Source organism: Falco cherrug, chromosome 5, assembly GCF_023634085.1.
Source record: "Falco cherrug isolate bFalChe1 chromosome 5, bFalChe1.pri, whole genome shotgun sequence".
Classification (NCBI taxonomy): Eukaryota; Metazoa; Chordata; class Aves; order Falconiformes; family Falconidae; genus Falco; species Falco cherrug.
The window spans coordinates 49,660,863-49,681,751 of NC_073701.1; the positions used below are offsets into that span (position 1 = coordinate 49,660,863).

Here is a 20,889-nt window from a genome sequence, read left to right on the forward strand (position 1 = left end):
CAGTTTGAAAAGTGAGCACTTTCTAAAATCGTAATTTTTTGCTTTGTTTTGTTCCATTTCTGTTCACAGTTTATCATGTTGCAGGAAAGCTTTGAAAACATGGTGCTGAATAACAGTGCCAAGCAAATATGCATGGGCTAAGCGCAGAGGTTATTTATGCCAGAGACAGCTAGTTGTATAAAAGCAGATCTGTAAAATTTTATGCAAATACACATCCAAAGCATAAAGCAGCAGTAAAGCAAGGATCGAGACTGTTGTATAGTGTAGAACAAGCTGAATGGAAACCTTCCTAAAAGCATCTTTCTATACAAAAAATACTGAGCCAGTAAATAAGGAAATCTGTATGGACCCAGTCACCTTGGCTTGTGTCATTGACATAGTTAAGGAAGAAGGGAGTTTAAAGACACTCTTTTCTGTTTCTTGATAATGGAAAGGTTCAGTGTCAAGTGTTAGATTATATACATGGCATATTTCTTACAGAAAAATGTTATGCCACACTGTCTTAGCCTAGATCTAAGCTTTTAAACACTTCAGACTTTGAAGTGAATGACGACGAAAATATTGGAATATGGAATATGTCCTTAATTAGGAATGCAACTACAATATTTCATGTATGAGGCTTTTGCCACATTTTTGTTCTTTGACAAGCATTCCCATAAAGCATCTTCATAGTGCGTGCGTTTATCTTCTTGAGCATACCAAGGGTAAATTACTTTAAGCCTGAAGCAGATAATTCACTCAGCGTAAGCAGGAAATGTTATGCCATTGTTAAAGTTCCACTGAGATCTAGAAACCCTTTCCTACTGGATATGCAATAAGTTAAAGAATATAGGAAGCTATATAAGTAAGTTTTCATCTTTGCTCTTTTCCATCTACCTTCCATATTTTTATGCATGGATCGTTTTGCTTGATGGTATTTTCTTACTACATTTGAATGTGAAATGTGCTTTTGCATTTTGTCACAGTACATATTATACAGCCTTTAATGCCTTATTATCAATGCATATGTGCAAAACTCGAAATAATTTTAACCTTTAATGTGGAAACAAAATTTTATTTTCATTTGATTTATAATTCAGAGGAGGATTGCCTTTGTGATTTTGTTTTTAAGACTGCCACTTATATATATTTGTATATATTTGTATAAATATTTATGTACATAAGCTATATATTTATATAACATGTGGACATTTTAATGCAAAAATAGTTTACATTATTACATATATAAGAAAGAGTCAGTTTCTAAAATAATCACGAAGCATATTCTTAAAGAAAGGCTGGGAAATCTCCTAATCGTAACTCCACAATAACCAGGCACATTAATTCATTGATCTATTTCAGTGAAAAACAAGTCATAACTTTGCCCAGTAAGACCAAAGAGTTGTAGCAAAATAGTTAATTGTAGCCTAGTACTTCTAAAGTGGAATACACATCAGTCTTCCGTGTGGAATGGAAGGTAGATACAGATGTCAGAGGTACTCTTTGAGTTTTCGTAGAGTCCATGGAAAACCCACAGGAATCTGGGCCCACTGAGAGCTGACGTTTCCAAGCTAACTGTCCCAGCCTCTGTCTTAACTAGTACGTAACATTGAGACATGGGCTTGAAGTCTGGCCTCTAACGGAATATTGGTGCATTTTGTTGTCACTGTGCTGGCCAGCCCGGTGCAGTCTCTTGTCAGCTAGCTGACTGCCAAGGCTCACGTATTGTTCAAAGGGCAGCACCAGCACAGCACTGTTCCCACTTGTCATCCAACATGTTTTGTAAGGAAAAGAATTCATGCTCTTATCACCTAGAATTGTGGCTGTAAAACAGTTTGTGATCCATTGAAAATAGGTGCTCTCTGGTGTGTTTTTCTGAGCCTTCCCTTAAAAGCCTATCTTCTGTAAGGAGAGCTGGAAATCTTTATGGCGCTCTGGGACTTCCACATTTCTGTGTGTAAAGCTGTTGGTGTGTCGTGTCCTCCACTTCAGTGGAAGCAAGTCTGCAGACCTTCCCTAGCAGATACGGGTGAAACATACCATGCCATGAGAGCTGATGTACACACAACATCCAAACAAAGAGACTGACTGAAGGTCTCAAATATTATCTGGTCCTACTGCAAAGTGTGTCTACTAAACTGAGATATGAAGTACTATTGATCCTTAATAAAATCTTAGGTAATGTACTGGCTGTGAATAATCCAATACTTTAACTCATGAAGCCAGGAAAAACAACAAATGCTGAACCAGAATGCCATGAGTTATGCATAGGAAATGTTTTGGACGTCACTTCCCTTATTCATGTGGGAAGGTGATTTTTATCTGTATTTCCCAAATAGAGAGAGGTCTTTGAGGCAACTCTTCATAGAGTTTCAAACTCTTGGGTTTTGGGGCTGGAAGAGAAGGTGAAGAATGAACGAAATGGGTTTGGATGGATGTCCATCTTCCTCCAATTCATGTTGTCTTCTGCTTGTAGCATGCATCCCTAATTCCTCTCACCCTTACTACTTTCTCCCATCAGCAAATCCCAAGGACAGTTGCCTGTAGTGTGTTTCCAAACAGGGGAGCAGAAAGTAAGCTTCACCAGGAAAATCCTCCTACTGTGCTGGAGGCCAGTAGGAGGGGTCCAGCCCCCAGACCGCACAGATAATTCCTATCCTTATTAGTGACTGTAATGTGCCCTTTGTGGTTTGTTTATCACTTATATTATCTTCCAGCTAGAGTCAGCGGTTGGAGAGAAACAGTGCTGTGGGAAGGGCTTCCCGATTGCACTGTGTAAAGTCCTCACTAATGCTAAACCATGGCAATCATGATAAATTGCAGGATGAGGTACGAGTTTGAGGAGAGGAAGAGAACATGATGCTTAATAAGGCTTTAAAGGATGATTCATTGTTGATTTTTAGTTGAAATTGAATGTTAGGGCCTTGAATGACCCATCTGTTTCCCCATTTCAGGCTGATGGGAGTGCATTAGCAAATGAGTATTGGCTTTTTATTCATTATGAGAATGCAATTAACATGTTTGTGTGAATTATAATTCACAATTTCATTCCAGTAGTGTAATTAATGTAAAATGGTTGAGAACAGTTTTGAGGTTTGTGGAAGGCAATGTAGTATGTGCACAGGTTTTGCAAACTAATTGCTAAGCTTAAATGTTGGCATAATTCTTACATACTCAAAAGTAAATTCTATGCATATGTACTTGGAAACATTTTGGATAATGAAAATATTCACAAAATGCAGTATCACTTTTTCGTAATACTAATTTTCACAGTGAGTGTCATTCCTTAATTAATGGACAATGTATACTGGCTGTTATTTATCTGCATTAGCATAGCATTTAAATGCAGCAAAACACCTGAATTTTCTTCTTTTATTCTCTAGCAATGGCAAGTCGGCAGGTAGACATCGCTACTCAAGGATGGTTCATCGGTCTGATGTGTGCTGTTGCTCTTCTGATCTTGATTTTGCTGATTGTTTGCTTCATAAGGAGGAATAAGGGTGGAAAATATCCAGGTATGATACATAAAAATGAGAGTAAAAAACATCTACTGGTAATCCACTAAGACATATCTCAGGTTTACTGAACGAATTACATTTGCTGCTGGTTTACATTTACATTGTGTATATGGTAAATCAGTCTTATCATTTGGTAGGCTTGTCGGGAGCAATCTGCCTATTGGTAGAAAATCTCAATTCCATGTAAGCATAAGAAGAGTATCTCATTCATTCCTGGAGGGTTATATTGCTACCTTACCTCTCTAGAAAGGTCTGAGCTTTGCTTGAGATACTTGGTCCTCCCACCAGTACTGCACGCTCCACTTTCTGAAGTCGTAACACAGATGGGTTTAACCCACTAAAATGAGATGAGTTAGAATGTATTTGGTCAGAAAGTGCGAAAACGTATACCAGAGCAGAGCCACCGTGTTGCTTTAAAGTACTGGGAATGCGTTTCATAACGTTACTCTCCTCAGAATCTATGTCTTCAGCCTCTGTCAGCCTCTGTATTTTTGCAGCTGAATTTGGTGTTACCTTCCTTCAATTAGGCAGGTTTTTTTCTTTATCAGACTTTTTCTTTTTAGGTTTTTGTGGGTTTTTTTTTCTTAGTCTTAAGCCTAGGAACAGCCAAGTATATATTATAATTTGTGCTTAAAAATTGGAACTATATACAATGTATGTCTTCTATCAAAACTCTCATTCCTCTGGGTGTACATATTATAAAAGGCATATCTGTGTGTACATATGTGTGTGTGCATATACGTATCTTATATATATATCTTTCCCCAGTGTTATATTTTTGTTTATGGAGTAGGTCCATAGACTAAAGCTGTCTTGAAAAGAATAGTGACAACCAGTTTGACAACCAGTTTGCATAGTACTGCCTGATAGGATCTCAGAGCAGCTGTTGAGGTATGAGCGGATATGAACAAACTTCAAGTAGGCATCCAAGGATAATTTGATTTTTCTTGTTCCTCTCCTAGCTGCAATAGAAAGTACAACTGCTAACTTTCATCTAAAATTTTGCTTTAATGAAAAAATTCCATTCTATATTACGAACTCTAAAGGTCTGGAAATGATATAAATGTTGAGACTCTAGGAATACTTCCTTAAAGTAAAACTTCTTGAAGTTCGTGTTAATTTGGACATGAGAAAGATGGATGCACTTACAAAAGTACAAAAAGAGAAAATAATCCATAGTGTTTTAATTTCTCCCACTTTTTTCAACCAGGGCACTTCTGAAAACTAGCGTTGGTGAACACTAAAAACCTTTCCTCTTCGTAGGCAAATCTTTCAATAGCTGAACTTAACATAGCAGTTTATTTTTATAAGAAGGTAAAATCACCTTATTAAGTACAAGAATCCTACTCTGCCCAGTCTAACTGTATAATTGTTTTATGGAGAGAGCAAAGATTTGTAGTGACAGCAAAAATTAAGTAAGAGAAGCTGCTGTCCCAACTGCCTATGCCTGTGAAAAAAAGACAGGTGATTAGGGAACACAGTGTTACAGAGTTGAATGACAGACTGAAGGCATCATCTTAAGTTTTTTTCCTGATATTTGGATTTTTTAGAGAGAAAATGAGATTACGGAGAATATAGAGAAAGTGACTCTTAGTGGAGAGAACTGAGGAAAGAGAAGGAAAATTAGGAGAACAGAACAAGTGAAGTGACGAAACTGAAAAGAGCAGGGAGGACTTGGAGTGAGCCACCATCTAGAAGAGGGTAAAACACAGTCTGAGTGAAAGTGTAGCAGGCAGTTCGATGTTAAGGTTGTCATTACTTTGTGGAGATCCCTGCTATGCCCTTCTTTGCTTCTGCAGAATTACTAGATGTAAGGTATTCATTTTTAATGCAGGCATACATACATACATATATACATACAAATACATAAAGACCTTGACTGTATATAAGTTTTCCAGATTCAGTATGTGCTCTTGTTTATAGCAGTGACTCTAGAGCCAGTTGTATTTCTTGTGTCATTGCAAGTGTACTGTTCCACAGGTAGTGACAAGAGCAAAGCACCGTTATGAATTCTTTTTTGTTGTAATTTTAACATGTCATCTTGACATTGCCTGTAGTCTAAAAAAAGTCATAAATTATTTCAGTATGAAATTATAGCAGCCAGACACATTCCAAGGTGTTAAGTTTTGTTGTAATTAGACTTAGAAAATGCTGTCGGGAATGATTCATGTCATTTTAAATAACAGCATGTAAACTAATCATGTACGAATTAAGTGTGGAAATTACCAGAGTAAAAGGTAAGAGATTCTATATTGGATTATATAACTGTATCTGCTAAACAAGGGGAAGATTTGAGTAGCAGCCAGCAAAACAGACATGAGAAGGCAAAGGGAAGAACCATAAAGTAATCCTAGAAGTCAGTACATTATTTTGCGCTACTGTCAGCAATCTTAACTTATAGGAATGTATGTCACCTATAAACATCTGTCTTCTCAGGTGCTAGCAGGTTTCTGTGTCAAAGGGCACAGTACTGCGTAGGGTTTTTATAGGGACAAGTTACATGCTTATGAAGCATGGGATTTATTCCCACCAGTGAATGATGACTAAACCTACAACAACTATGTGCGAGAGAGACAATTGTGTAAAATTTAGGTTCCAGTGTAGGTGGTTTTGCTTTGCTTTTGATCATGTTATAGAAAAGAGGAAATTAACAGACCAAGCCTATTTTTTGCAATATTAATAATTCTTAAAATACTGTTTAAAATTCTCTGAAGTCTTAGTGCATGAAGTGGAAGCAGAAACTGTACAAACTGATAGTGAACGCAAGTGAATCTGATTCAGTTTTATCCATCAGTATGAGAGGAATATCAAGAGGGAATACAGAGCATGGATTAAGTAAAACTAAATTATTCAAATGTAAATAAACAATAAGTAAAGAAAGTATTTTAGCTGGATTTTTAACAAAAGTTTCTCTTTAGTGCTAGAAATGAAAGGAAGAAAAAGTTTTACTAATGCAGAATGACATATAGTATTTTGTACTTGAATGAAAATAAAATTCTATAACTAATTAACAGATCTTTTCCTTCAAAAGAAAAAATGCAACAGCAAGGCCCCAGTTCAAAAAACTATTTTTATTCAAACCACATTCCTGCCATTTGATCAGTTTGACAAGTTAAGGTCTCACAGTTTCTCACCTTGCAGTTTCATGATGAAAATTACTATTTCAAATATTTTAGTGAAAGAAAAAGAGGATGCACATGCTGATCCAGAAATACAACCTATGAAGGAAGATGATGGAACATTTGGTGAATACAGGTGAGCAACTGATGTGGTTTGTCATGTTCACTGTTCATATCACACATGCTGTATATAATATCACATTTACTAATGCAAAACTAACTTTTTTTCCATGTTGACAAAGATTCTATATCCGGTATTGTATAGAACCATAGATAGCATTTCAACCACACCATCAGAAAAATTAAATTAAACATCCAAGCTTACAATAAGCTATTCACTAATGCAAGATGAAATCCAAATTCAAACACAATTGTCTCAAAGTGAGGAATCTTTGTTTAAAAACCCATCTTTCAGATAGTTAAAATACCAGATACAGTGTCCTTTCAGTTAGGGCACATTTAGCATTATGGGTTTTGAAAATACATTTCTAATTGAAGCCTAATAAAGACAATCTTGTGTTACATTGACTGGAAAAACAAATGCAATTAAAATGGCTCCCCATACTAACACCTAATCCAATAACAAGGAAGTGATGTTATACACAGAGGTGAAGGAATATCCTAAAAGAAAAAACAAAGATCCCTTTCATGTATTTCAGTGTAAGATACATAGCGAGCAGCTTCAAAGCATGCAACACAGCTCTTATTGCTGACTCTTCCTTTGTTGTAAATGTAGTCTAGCTGAATTTCTGGCATCAAAAAAAGCATGCAACTCTGTTTATGTAACAATTATGAGTGTAGCTTATTAAATAAGCGGGATTTTATTTGTTGTTTTTTTGATCAGTACAGGAAATGGTTATTATTTTCTGAATATGTCAATACTATTATATTTTACATGGGTATTATAGTAGATTTTATAGTGCATTCCTGTGTCAAAAGCATTGTAAAAGCCCTTTATTATTTCAAATTATTACATTTACAAATGTACATAAGAAATCAGTTTTTTCAAGAAGCATCTACTCTGTTGCCATAGCTTCTTCATATAGGGGGAAAAGTGCATCTTGATCTGACTGGAATAGATCTATAGTTCTGAATGCCAAAGCGCAGTTCCTGTTTATTCTTCCTTGATTTTAAAAAATACAATAATCCGTTCTTAGGTTAATACATTCCGAATAGGATTTTATTACAGCATGAAGTGCATATGTATTAATTAAATTCAGCTGATACAAAGGGAAGTGTGAAGCAATGAGCAGGGGTAAATGAGTACTGTATAAGTTTTCCTAGGCAGTCCAGTTTGTATTCTGCTTTATTGCGCCATTGTTTTTTGATACTTGGAACTTTCAGCAGCAGGAACTGATCTTTGTACAGAATCGTACAAATGATATGACCTCAGTACGTGTTTTCTCAGGCCTAGAATGAGACTGTTCAAGTCTGCTTTCATGCGTGACCTGTAGCAAGATTTGAATTCGTGTCTCCATATTTAAGTGGCTTGAGTTAATCTGTAGAGTGATCTAGAGCTTTATTAAATTATTTTATAATGCATTTATCCACCTCATGTCTGGTGAATGTGGACAGGTGCATGCCAAGCTTTCAGACTTCTTCATATGAAAGAGCTCATCCTATTTACCATGCAAAAACTCCTTTCTAAAATGTATTTCTGTGTAATTAGTCTATACTGGGCTTTCCTCTTTTTTCCTTAGAGACAGGGCAGCAGCAGCAACCAGTCAGATTACAGAAGATATGTTGGCACCCTCTCTGCAGCCCAGCATCACTGCAGTCACTCAGTTCCCAGTCTGCCTGCCTCACATGGCACTGGTCTTGATGCAGTGCTTCTTTGAGGAAAAAGGGTATAGGGTTTCCCTTGGAAAAAAAAAAAAAAAAGTAAATTTTGAAAGATCAAGGAATTCGAGTATTTTGAACTTTTTTCATCACTTCAGGTCCATGTCTGCTTGGACAGAAAAGAAACTGGACAAGGAAAAGAAAAGAAAAGGTAGCTGTGCCAATTCTCCTGAAGCAGACCCAGTCTTTATCAAAGCAAAGTCTGTGAGATCTGACAGATCCAACTTCTTCAGAAGGTCAGGGGATCAATACTTCAGCACCAGATCAGAGACCTCCTACTCCAGGAGGAGGGCTAGGCAGTCTTCAGAGCTTGCAAGGGTTAGTTCTGTCTCTGCTTCCCTCTGCCAAGAGGAAAAGAGGTCAGATGAATGGAAGTACAGGCATGGCTCTAGACATCGTGCTTCCAAGCAACAGATAATGGGGTCGAAGGAGGGCTCAGATTCTCAGGCAGGACAGCCATCCCCTTTCCAGCAACCCCTCAGCTGCAACTCAATTCGTGGCTCCCTTGCAAGGCAGCAGTCTCTCCAGCACTTGTTCAGCCAGACCCCAGACTACAGCTCAGATTCAGAAGACACTCAGAGCTCCTACCACAGGAAGGTAAGACCTTCTACTACTACTCACTTCTCTGAATCTGAAAAGAATTCATTAATGAAATCTGTAATTTTGCCTGAGCTAGCTACTGTCTTAAAGGATGCTTTGACAGCAGCCAGACAAAGTATAACTTCTGTGGCACAGGCTAGGTCCCATTCAGTCAAGCATCCCAGGATACCGGTTACAGAAGTTCCAGTGGTTCCTCTAGAAGCAACTGGGAGCAGTTCCCAAACTATTGAGTCTGACCCTATGGACAGTTTAAAAGGTCAAACAGCTTCTGGGAAGGAGAAATCTGAGGCTGACAAGGCCTTGGAGGTTGAGTCATCCCCTGAAGATGGAGAGGTATCATCTGAGTCTCCTACAGAAGACCAAGAAGAACCAGATCCTGTGCGTAAGTTTGACATGGAAAATCAGAATTACCTGTTCAAGCACATAAAGAGAGTGTTGATGCTAACATCTTCCAAATCTGAATCTGCTTCGGAAGAACAGCATATCCCCTCTGAAGAAGACAAGGTAGATAACGCACTTCCTGTCCATTCAGCAGTGGAAGATCTTGTCTGTAGGATTTGGGGTAATCCTGAGGCAAAGCACGAAGCCCCAGCAGTCTTACATAAGCTCTATCCTTTTCCAGTGGATAAAGCTGCTTTGTGGGGGACTTTGCCCCAGGTAGACAGAGCACTGGTTACTGGTGATTCTGTACTATCAGTGCCTGCTAATACGGATGCTCTTCCTAAAGATCCTACTGATAGAAAGGTTGAGGAAGCAATTAAAAGGTCTTTCAAGCTAGTTGCAGCCCAGCTTGGAGTATCTATCTACTGCACTTATGCTTCTAGAGCATTGCTAATATGGCTGGGGGAAGAGCAAGCCAGATTCAAAAAGAAATGGGTCCCATCTGGTGCCATGCAGAGGAAACGCAGGCTATGTAAAATTGCAGCAAGTTTTATCCATGATGCAGCTGAGGATTCTCTTAGACTCACCGTTAAAAATATGGCATGCCTCACTGTAGCCTGGAGAGCTATATGGCTACGTTCTTGGACCTCATCGTTAGATCTAAAATGTAAACTACTGTCTTTACCATACACAGGCGGCAAGCTGTTTGGTGAATCCTTGGTCCAGATCATGAAGGATTCCACAGAACACAAACACTCCTTATGCCAGCTGAAAAAAAAGAGCTCTGATGGAAGCTCTTCGTTTTCTTATCCTCACAAGTGTCTGAGCTCCTTTCGTTCTCCTCCAAAGTTTAAAGGAGGGAAGGGAAAATATAAGGTCTCACAGTCATTTCATGCCAAGTACGAAAGGACAGCTCACTTTCACAGAGACACCAGACCGTCAAGAGGAACTTTCTAAGAACACAGAATTGCTTCCTCCTTTCTCAGGAACTGGGAAGAGTGAAAGACTTGAAAATTTATACCGAACAGACTTCAATATTTCTGGCCAAGTTAGCCCAATGCTTAGAAAATTAGTTATTTCAACTATTAAATTACTCAAATCTTAATGACTAATTAAATATTCTAGAGGAGTCATAGCTCTCAGGTTTAGGGGAGGTTTTTGTCACATTCAATTTCTAGGCTTCCCAGTATTCTTGGGATGGCTTGGACTCGTTTGAAGTTCAGCACTCTTCAACTTCATGTAAGAGCATACTTTCTGAAGAACCAGCCAGTGTTGGATTTTTCCTGCCATATCGGATCTAATGGAGGAAATAATGCTCTAGGAAATGCAGGTGTTTCAGGAGCCACAAGAATGATTGGGTACACTATGTCCCCGTGACTGGAGGAATACCTACACTTTTACATAGAAGGGAAAAGACTACCTCTAGCAAACTGCGTTACAGTCCCAGTGGTTTCCTGAGTTGCAGAAGACTGAGATAGTAAATTGTGGGCAGTCAGTGCTTACCCCAAGAAACTGCAAGAAGTACCACAAATGTATGTTTTTTAAATTAAAACTAAAGGCTATCTAGAGCTGCTGTTCAGATCAGTATAGGTGTGTAAATCAGTCTAAATTTCCATCCTGGGCCCTAAATCAAGAGAAATTGAGAAGTTACGGTACGTACAGCCTGTGGATTCCTGGGTAGGGAGAGACTGCAAGCATGCATTTCTTAGTTAACTTCACAGGAGGTATGAAAGTCTAGCATCTCATTGCAGTCTGCGGAGTTTTCTTAGGAAGATCAAACAGGACAAGGCAACTACAGTAGTAGGACTGCTAGTGTGGTAATGCAGGATGTTTGCACATTTTGTTGAATTATTTTGCCTCTTTTCTTCAACACTTTGACACACACAATGTTTTTGCTAGAAATTGTTGGATATATGTTACGAGAGACTTTCTGGAAATGGTTGGTGGAGAGTTCTGCGACTGCTAGATTATATATTACTCTTCTTTCTTGTTCTGGGTTGATTAACAATGAGAATATACTTTGTAACTACAATAGGATTTTTTTCTTTTGTAGTTATTCAAGTTTTATTGCAGCTTAGGTGTGTTTCCAGGGGGACCTGGCAATGATTTGTGCCTCAGCACTGTAATTCTAAGCTTGGTCCCTTCTAGTGCAAGAGGTTATGTCAACGGACTGCTGAAGAATTCTTGTCTCTGAACAGTACAGTTGGATTTGGCAGTGGTCTTATTGTGTCCTCATTTATGCACACGTGCTTTCTTTGATGGTTCTTATTTTAATTCTTCAACATCTGTGTCACTACTTTTTAAATCAATGCTTTGATTTCCCTTTGCAAAACTTCCCACCAGAAATAGCAAAGGTAGAAAGTTGGTTGAATTTCTCTCAAGCAGATTTTTGTTTAAAATTTTTACAAGTGTGCCAGGTTGTTTGACTAACAACAGTTTTTTCAACCCATTGCCATTTAAAGTCAGAGCTTAAACACCCAGTTTTTCCAGCTTCTGCCAGGATTGAAGATTGAGTATTACAGAGATGCTAAACAAAAACTACTCAGAAACTTAATATAGATGCACTTACGTCTTAGCTAGATAAGAGAGAGTTAGATGTTTTTAAGTCTGGATTTTTGCAGGTGCATAAGTGTATAGGGAAAGCATATTTGGTCTGGACAGTCCTATCAGTTTAGGAGCATGTGCAGAAACCTTTTAGATATGGGGGCAGGGGTTCTCCTGGAGTGAGCAGGGAAGCAATAGTGTAAGGTCCTTCTGTGGCTTTATGTGACTGCTTATACTTATATATGTATTTCTGGGCTGTTGGCCTGAAGGCACAGATAAAGGCAGTTGCTGCCAACAGTTTTCATCTTCTGCATCCTCTTTTTGTGTCCAATAGCCCAGAATGCTTTACCCATTTTATTTATGTTGCCTTTCCTGAGACAGTTGTGTTAAAAGGAAAAGTAGTATATTGCTAACCATATATTGAGTCTTTTTGCATGTCCATGAATGTGGCAAAGTTTAGTGGGAACTAGTTGCCTGCTGGACTGCAGAGGCATCGTAAAACTGTCTTCCCCATTCTGACTGGTTGCTGCATGTACCCATATCTAAGGAAGAAAAACTGGAAAGTTGAAAGAAGAAAGGAGATTTCAAGGTACATATTTCTTTCAGTAACTGATGAGCTTGTGAAATGGAAGTACTTTTTTTAAAAAAAATGTTTGCACTTTGCACTTTCACATGTTATTGTCATCTCTGTACTTCTTACATCTCTTAATTATTAGCTGCAAGTTTTATATATGTTTCATTAAACTAAGAAGAAAAAGAAACGTATTCATATATTAGCAGTCATTCATGCAAAATATGTAAATCGGGCTTTTAGAGTATGCTTTAATATTAAATACTGTTCTTACTAAAAGGGCAAGAAATGTGTGTGGTACCAAATGACTGGCACATACCAGCCTTCATTGAGAAGCTGTAATCCTTAAAAAGCTACTAGTATGGAATTAATTTATAACACAACAAATAGGGAAAGCATGACTACACTTTCATGGCTGCCTGATCTAAATACAGAATTCGTACTCATTCTCACCTCTTGTTTTGTTTCCTCCTGGTACTTGTTGGCTCACTATTAATTGTATGCATTGCATACATGACACTTTTCAAAAACTTCTTCAGTTTTCCACTGTAATTTTAGTCAACCCAATTTTCACAGTATTTTTTATTTCACAATATTACACTAAGTAAGTATAAAAGTCAGCAAGCAAAACCAGAAACAAAACCTAAAAGAAATCTATCCTGGTTGCATTTTGGAATAGTGTTGTGAGCAATTGTAAGCAAGATTAGCCAATCTTGCAGATACTGTATCAAAATTTATGGCTTCAAAGTGTTTTTGCAATATGGTATTACATATTCTACAGTGTAAAGTGTTCTGTAGCGCTTGGGCATCCATATTCATAATGCAATTCAGCGAGTTTTGCAGTCTGCTTCTTGGTGGCAAACAAAATACATTCATTTCCCCAGAGCACCAGAGTCCCTTCTCTGTTTCGCACCCCCAGGGTAAGAAAAGTGCTGTCCAAAACATTACTTTCTTCACCTTTTTTCTCTCTTTCCTGCCTGTTTTTTTCCCACTCTCTCTTCCTCATTTTCTTTCCCTTCCACCCAAAATATTGTATACATCTAAGACAAAAGTAATAATCCAGTTTGATAGATAGATAAATAAATAAATAATAATAAAACATTTTCCTATGACATATGCCCCCTTTTCCACCCTGGATAACTCTACTTGTTTTTCCACTGCCAGAGTCTTGGCGGAACCTCTTCCTGGACTTGTATAGTGCAAAAAGGGGGGAATCCCCCAGTTCAGATTTGATTTTTGCATCTGCTCTAACTGTGCTCTCACTCCAGCACCCACCTCCATCCATGCATGTACACTCCTGGGTAAATCTGCAGTTTTGTTTTGTTTTTTTAATTACACAGTAGAATCCTCATCCTTACCAAAATATAGAAAAATCACAGACACAACGCAACCAACCGTGTAAGTATTTCTTCATTGTTCGGCATATAAATGAACTTTGTTTACAAAAATACAAACAAGAACACCCAAAGAACAACACAAGGCAGAAGTTCCCATACCCAGATTTATCTAAGTTATAAATGAGAATCAAGCTTTCTCTCAGATTAAACACAAAAATGTGAATATTTTTAATACAGTGATGGTATTATTTACTGTTTTGGTGCTTTTTACTGTATATTGCAGCTGAGTGAATTACACTGGATAGGGTCACACTTCAGAATATTTGCACAGTTACTTGACCACTTGGGATATGGAACAAATGCAATTTTAATTTGATCTCATTCCTACATATGACGGTGTAAGCAATTATGAAGTTACTCACCTAAAATGCGAGCAGCAAACCATATGTGTAGTGTGCTTTCTTAAGGGTATTACCCAGAAAGCATTAACCACCCTTCGGGAGCGGGACCGGTTGCTGCTTCAAAGTGAGCCTCCAGTCTTCATTTGGCTTGAATAGCCGGGTGTAACGGCTCCAGCGCCCTGTAGTGAGGGCAGTGCAGAAACTACGTGGTGTGTGAGTTTTAAATACTCGCTTCCATCTTCAACGTTTTAAATGTAGGGTCCTTCCAAAATGAACTCTCTTCAGTGATGTCTGTAATCTGCTTGTGTTTGCAGTGTTAGAAACATTTTCAGTTTGCTGCTGGGTGCTGGACAGTTTGGAGTAGCGTTCTTTTAAATGTTACTAGCCTATATATTTGCAGTATCGGTGAGCACAGAAGATCAATTATATAATTATCTTTATGCCATGTACAGAGCAATACCTAAAAACAAAATCAAGACTGACACAGTCAAGTTAGAGTTTTTGTCTTTGTGTATTTCAAACATGATTTTTTTTCTTACATGTTAACAAGAGAGATATTCCTTCCACTTCTTTCTTGTCTAAGCATAGAAGAATAAAATCTCTGGTATGCTTTATCTGTAAGTACATGCATATTAGAGGCATACTTCTTTTAGAATGTGGTAACTGAGTCTTCCAAAGCCAAAAAAGGTAATTACATGAGGAGAAGCATCCTGATGGAAAATTGGTGTCATGCTTTTCTAGCAATAGTGAAGTGTTTCTTAACAGGGCATTTGTTAGCTAACATTATAATCTGTGTGACCTTGTATAAGCCGTATATATGTGGGAGTTCAAAGATATTAGAAAGAAAATAGAAAATACATTATTGGAAGAACTAAGATATTTCTTTTTAGGAATTAGATGGTTCAAATAATTTGCTGAATATATATATATATTCAGTCTAATGTTGTGGATATTGTAAAATATGTTTTCATTTCTTTGCTATTCTGTACATGTTTCTTTAAATTTTCCATAAGCTGGGGGTCTTTAAATAAAACCAAAAATCACTTACTCTTCTGTACCCTATATGCAAATAAAGTCCCATATTCTGTTTAAGACAAGGCAAATAATTGCACCCAAAAGTGCAGCTGGTAATAGTGGGTTTTAATTCAAAATGTTTTGGAGCTGCTGCCGAAATCTTCATCTTGAAACTGAAGTGCAGAGTAAAGGATTCTGAAAAGAGCCCGTCTACATCTATTTCATGAAGTACAAGCCTACCACAGCTGCAAATTTATTTGAAGATGCTGATGGTGCTGCAGCTTTTCCACTGTCAAGGGAAAGACCACTTTGCTACAGGGATCTCTCCTCCCTGCCTGCCTTTCCTTTCCTTTTTTCTGTTGTCCTCCAAATCACCATCGTCATCGTCAGAACACGTTACCAGTTACTGATTAGGGCAGGGAGGTTGATCTGATAATGACAAAAGACTAAGCATGCTCTCAACTCCTCAGTTCTAGCTACTGTAAGCTAAATTGTTACTTTACCTGTAATACAGTAAATGTTTTAGCAATTGTAAGAGCAACGTATTATTGATAAAATACTGATCACTATCAGGATATGGACTTTGCTTTTCTTCTTAGGCTATTTTCATTTGTTTCTTCTGCACCCTTTTAATGGAATATGTAGGTCTCTTGAAAGGTAAGGCTGAAAATTGCAAGTCTGGCCTGCATTATGTAACAAATTATTTGAAATGCAGCACTTTTATTTTCTTTATACTAGTAAAGAAAATCAGTATATTTCATTTAACCAAATTCATTCTTCATTCATGTTCAAGGAGTCAAAGAAAATAAGGAGTTTAACAGACTAACTTCACAGCACATCATAAGCTTGTTACTTTGGAGAACAAATAAGTTTTTTTATAATTTCTCAACCCACTTTTTAATGCTTGCAGTTGCATCTAAATTGCGTCCAAGCCAAGGGTACAGATCTTATCATTCAAAAGTCATGCACGATGGGGGAAAAAAAATAATATGAAATCACAAACCCCCTTCCTTCCACTGAAGACATTCTCTGTTTAAACCATTTCTACACCATATATTCATATCAACTGCATCATATTGATTTGTCTCTACAATGTGATGTGGGTTTACTAAAGGATTATAGGGCTGCACACATGCTTTTTATAAACTCTGCATGCATGGCTGATTTTTTTCTTAATGTACAATACATCAGTTAATGCCTTTTGTTTGTTTGTGTCTCCAGTGATGCAGAGGACCATAAACCTCTAAAAAAAGGAAGCCGGACACCTTCAGACAGAACGGTGAAAAAAGAAGACAGTGATGATAGTTTAGTTGACTATGGAGAAGGTGTAAATGGTCAGTTCAATGAGGATGGCTCCTTTATTGGACAATATAGTGGTAAAAAAGAGAAAGAACCTGCAGAAGGAAATGAAAGCTCTGAGGCTCCTTCTCCTGTAAATGCCATGAATTCATTTGTGTAACCACAGAACTCAGTCCCCTTGTATCTTCAGTTTGTGTAAAGCACTTGTACGTCCTCCTGCTCATACTATGAACGTGCAGGTAACAGAGCTCCTCACTACAAGATGTTAATGCTATGAGAATATGCAAATCAATACAGTTATGCAGCATAATGACACATTAAGTGGTATGTCAGTATGAATCAAAATACAAAATTCAAATTTTGTTCGAAACTTGAGTATTTTTACTTTTTTAAAAAGGAACTGACACTATAACATTGACTTGTAATTTTGTTTCCTGTTGAAAATACAGTATAATGCATGGGGAAAAAAAAGCTACACAATTCACAGGTAATCTCGTGTACACTATAAAAACATGGTTTGACAATTTGTTATGCGGTCCTCAGCTGAATCCCTGGATATGAATTCCGTTTTCATTGTCAGAGTGTTATAGTAGTATTATATAGAACTTCAATGTCTTTGTGGACATTGTTGTGAAACTGGTGACTTAATGTCTAGCTATCTTACGTCTTTTTGCAAGACAGTTAGGAACAGTATGTACAGTATATAATTGCTAAATGATTTAAGTATGACATTTGCATTTGCTGATGCTTAATGAGACCCTATTATCTGCTCTTTGCTCCTATTACTTTATAGCCTTTTTAATCTATCAAGTATTACAGCAGTACAGTGTTCTATTTTTACATCAAAACACATTGAATTGATTTTAGGGCATAAAAGATACGCATTGCAATGCATTTTGGAATTTGTACAGTCACTGAAAGAAAAACTTTAAAAATGAGAGAAAATATTCCAGATAACACAGGGCAAAATACATTCAGTGCCTTTATACAATATGCATTCCATGATGTGCTGTACTACTAAATCAGTTGGTGCAGTAAACTGTGATTAGCAGACTACTGTCATTGCCAAATAAAGTAAAAATATGAAGAAAAAAAGTGTTATGAAACTGTTGTGCTAAAAATGGAAGGTTTTGAATATTTTAAATTACTCAAAGACGACTATGATTTTTTTCCTTTGAAAATAAAATAAATGCTTTCTAGACAGCTGTAGCACAGCATGTTTTCGTGGCCTTAGAAGAATAAAAAAGAAAATAATAAAAGCAACCAGAATTAAATTATTTACTAACACAGCAAGGTATAAGCTCTTGAAAAATAAATTGTTAAAAAAACCAAACCAGCCAACTACACCAGCGAGAGTGCATCTCCATCTGTGTCCCGGCCTGATCAGTGTGGTAGCTTTGTAATTATCTGCACCCTGAAGCAGTGTGGGGGTTACCACTCGGAACCGCAGAATTCAATCTGACAAGTGCTAATACGGTTTAGTGGTAAAGGATGACTATTATCGGTTACAAAATTATTTTCTCGCATACTATATCAATCAAATGTTTACCTCCAAATATAAATTTTTATAACAACCTATGGTTGAAGGAATGCTCAGTTTCATTTGCCAATAAATTGGTTTTTCATAACTTGCATCAAGTTTAATTTTAAGTAAGCTTTTTATATGTAGATATTTTGTTGAATTTGTAAATACACTTAAAGCGTAGATGCTGTATGCTTCTAGGTGTTACAGACAAATACAGCAAGAAAGCTTATGTTGTACTGTGTAAGAAGTACTATAGCCAATGGTGTGCATGGTATTTTAAAGCATCTACTTAAATATATATTTTTTTTGCTGTGAAAATGAAATAGTGAACTGTTCTGCTTATTTACTGCAGATTCCTAATTGAACCATTCAGAGCTTTTTCCAATGCGTTGCATTAGAGCATAGTACACCTTGCAGCGATCATGTATATATTGTAGGTAAAGCACAACTGAAGTAATCACAAATGTAAGGTAGCTGTAATAAGCTTCTTTCGCACCTTTGAGCTTTCCATTGATCAGTTTTCTTAATGGGAACTGAAATAAGAAATTAATTCTACAAACATTGATTACAAAGCACAAAGAGACATTTCTTAATAAGATTTGCCAATGGTTTTGGTAAAAGAGAAATATAATTTTACTCTTATTTAATTGTAGATGCTGAATTATCTGTGCATGTGGGGGTAAACATACAGGCTCACTTCTGTAATAGTGCAACAGATTTTGTATTAAAAATAAATGTGGTTTTAAAATTTCACTGTTTGTTCTGTTTACACTACCAGTAAAAATCACATCTGAGCCACCATGTAATGAAGAATTCAAAGCAGAAAAAGGCATGAAACAACTCTGGCAGAAGTTGTTCCCATGATGTTATAGGACTTTATGTACTGCAGCCAAATTATTTATGGAAAGTTGCGTATCATTACATGCTAAAAAATGTGAATCTGTCTGACCATTTCCCATTGTAATCTCCTGCTATTACATTTTACTTCCATGGATGCTTTATTTAGTCATATTTCTGCAAAGAAAAAACCCGAAACAGTCATGTTCCATACCTGCAAGAATAAGAGAAAATAAGAATGTTTATTCAAAACTGAAAGCCCTGAGACAGGATCCCAAATCAGGATTTTGTGTCCTAAAGAAATTGTCTGATGTGCAAAATTCTGGACCTCTGTTTTTAAACAGTACATGAAGTAAGGAGATTTTAAATAACATCTTTTACAGTACACAAAATCCATTGCAATGCTTTTTTCATACCTTGTCTATTCTGTGTATGAATGGAAACAGACTGAGCAGGAGGGCAGCTGCTTTGCAGAGAAGACTGCAGGAGAGCCATGGATTCCAAGATATAGGAGCTTCAGGAGATACATCAGAAAGCTGATGTTTGGCCATGATGCTTGAAAGAGGGATTTTATCACTGAATCAGAAGCCATTCTGTCTGCCCTCCTATGTGTAACTGGAACCCCCTGGCTATTCCAGCTTCTGTTATCTGCATAGTCTCAGTTCTGGCACCTTCAGATACTGGGCTGCCTGTTTTTCTGTACAGGTATCTTGATTTTTCCAGCAATGTGCATTGATTGGGAGATATGAAATACAGCTGTTTCTGTTTTGATTAAAGAATAATTCCTGAAAAGAGGGGCCTGAATTCCCTAGGCTTTGTTGGGACAGAAGTTTCTGTACGCTTTTGGAGACACACGTACATTCTTTATGCATGTTCCCCAAAGTACAATACATATAGTTGCTACGTTTTCCCTTTAGTGACATACCTTTGCTTTTGGTTTTATTTTCACTGAAGTGATTGTATAAATCCTGAGGGAATTAAAGAGGATACCCCAATGGGATTTTTTCCTTGTAATCTTCTATTGCATTGTTCCTAGGAAAATAACAGTTTCCTTGTGGGTCCACGTAGCAGAGGCAAAGTGGCAAAAGATTTGGGAACCACATCCTCTTTGTATGCTGTCTGGCCCATTTTAAAACAGAACCAATAGAAATAATATATGAAGAAATACTGTCTACAGTATAGAATTTTTTTCTTCTCTGAAAGAAGAATTAGGGAGAAAAGCTGGAAGAGGATGAGATATCAATAATTTCTGAAAAGTAATTGGCCTTTTTTGTGTTTCTGTCCCCCTCCCACTACCTTAGGAAATGGTGTTTCAGAGAGCTGGCAGAAGCAGCATCTCAGGTGGAAGCATCTCCATCACAGGAAGATGGAAATAACTGAATGTGCTACTTGTAGGAATCTACCCCCAAACGATGCCCTCTGGGGTGTAAACACATCTAACTGGCCATCATTTTTTAATCTCTGAAGCGATCTCTTGGTGCTCTTTGTACACATGAAGTGGAAACTTTAGACCAAACTGTCAAGATAAATACATGTCAACAGGACTTTTGCAGACAGTAGATGTGATCCATTGTGACTGTAAGCAAGGAGGAAAATCGTGATCCTTGTGATCTCATGACTGTTGGCAACAAAAAATATACATAAAGTTCCTTACTGTGTTCAGATGTAGAATAGTTGATAAAAAATTCAGGTCGTGTTTAATATCTGAAGGATGGATCATTCATTTGGGGTTGTAGAAGTTTGCCCATCTGTGAATTTGGCAGCCCTGGCTTTGTCCCCTGGGGAAGCCCTGGGGGATAAAATTGAAGCCAGCTTGCAAGTAAAGAGTTTGCGTATGCTACAAGTTGACAGTGAGGCAGGTCAGGAGACAAATTCTGTCACCCGGACCCAGACAGCCTTTCAACCTGTTCTCCCTTACCCTGAGG

The 20,889-nt window shown here is 37.4% G+C and overlaps 1 protein-coding gene across 27 annotated transcripts in view; it reads left to right on the forward strand.

The window, feature by feature from the left end:
- The window catches only part of NRCAM (neuronal cell adhesion molecule), a 166,131-nt gene extending 146,169 nt beyond the window's left edge, over positions 1 to 19,962 (forward strand). For all 27 annotated transcript variants that reach the window (XM_055712431.1, XM_055712434.1, XM_055712432.1 and 24 more), the window contains 3 exons: positions 3,363 to 3,494; positions 6,674 to 6,752; positions 16,525 to 19,962. In XM_055712431.1, the coding sequence (XP_055568406.1) occupies positions 3,363 to 3,494; positions 6,674 to 6,752; positions 16,525 to 16,762 (449 nt within the window). In that variant the 3' untranslated portion in view covers positions 16,763 to 19,962. The remainder of the gene's footprint in view (positions 1 to 3,362; positions 3,495 to 6,673; positions 6,753 to 16,524) is intronic.
- The last annotated feature ends 927 nt before the right edge of the window (positions 19,963 to 20,889 follow it).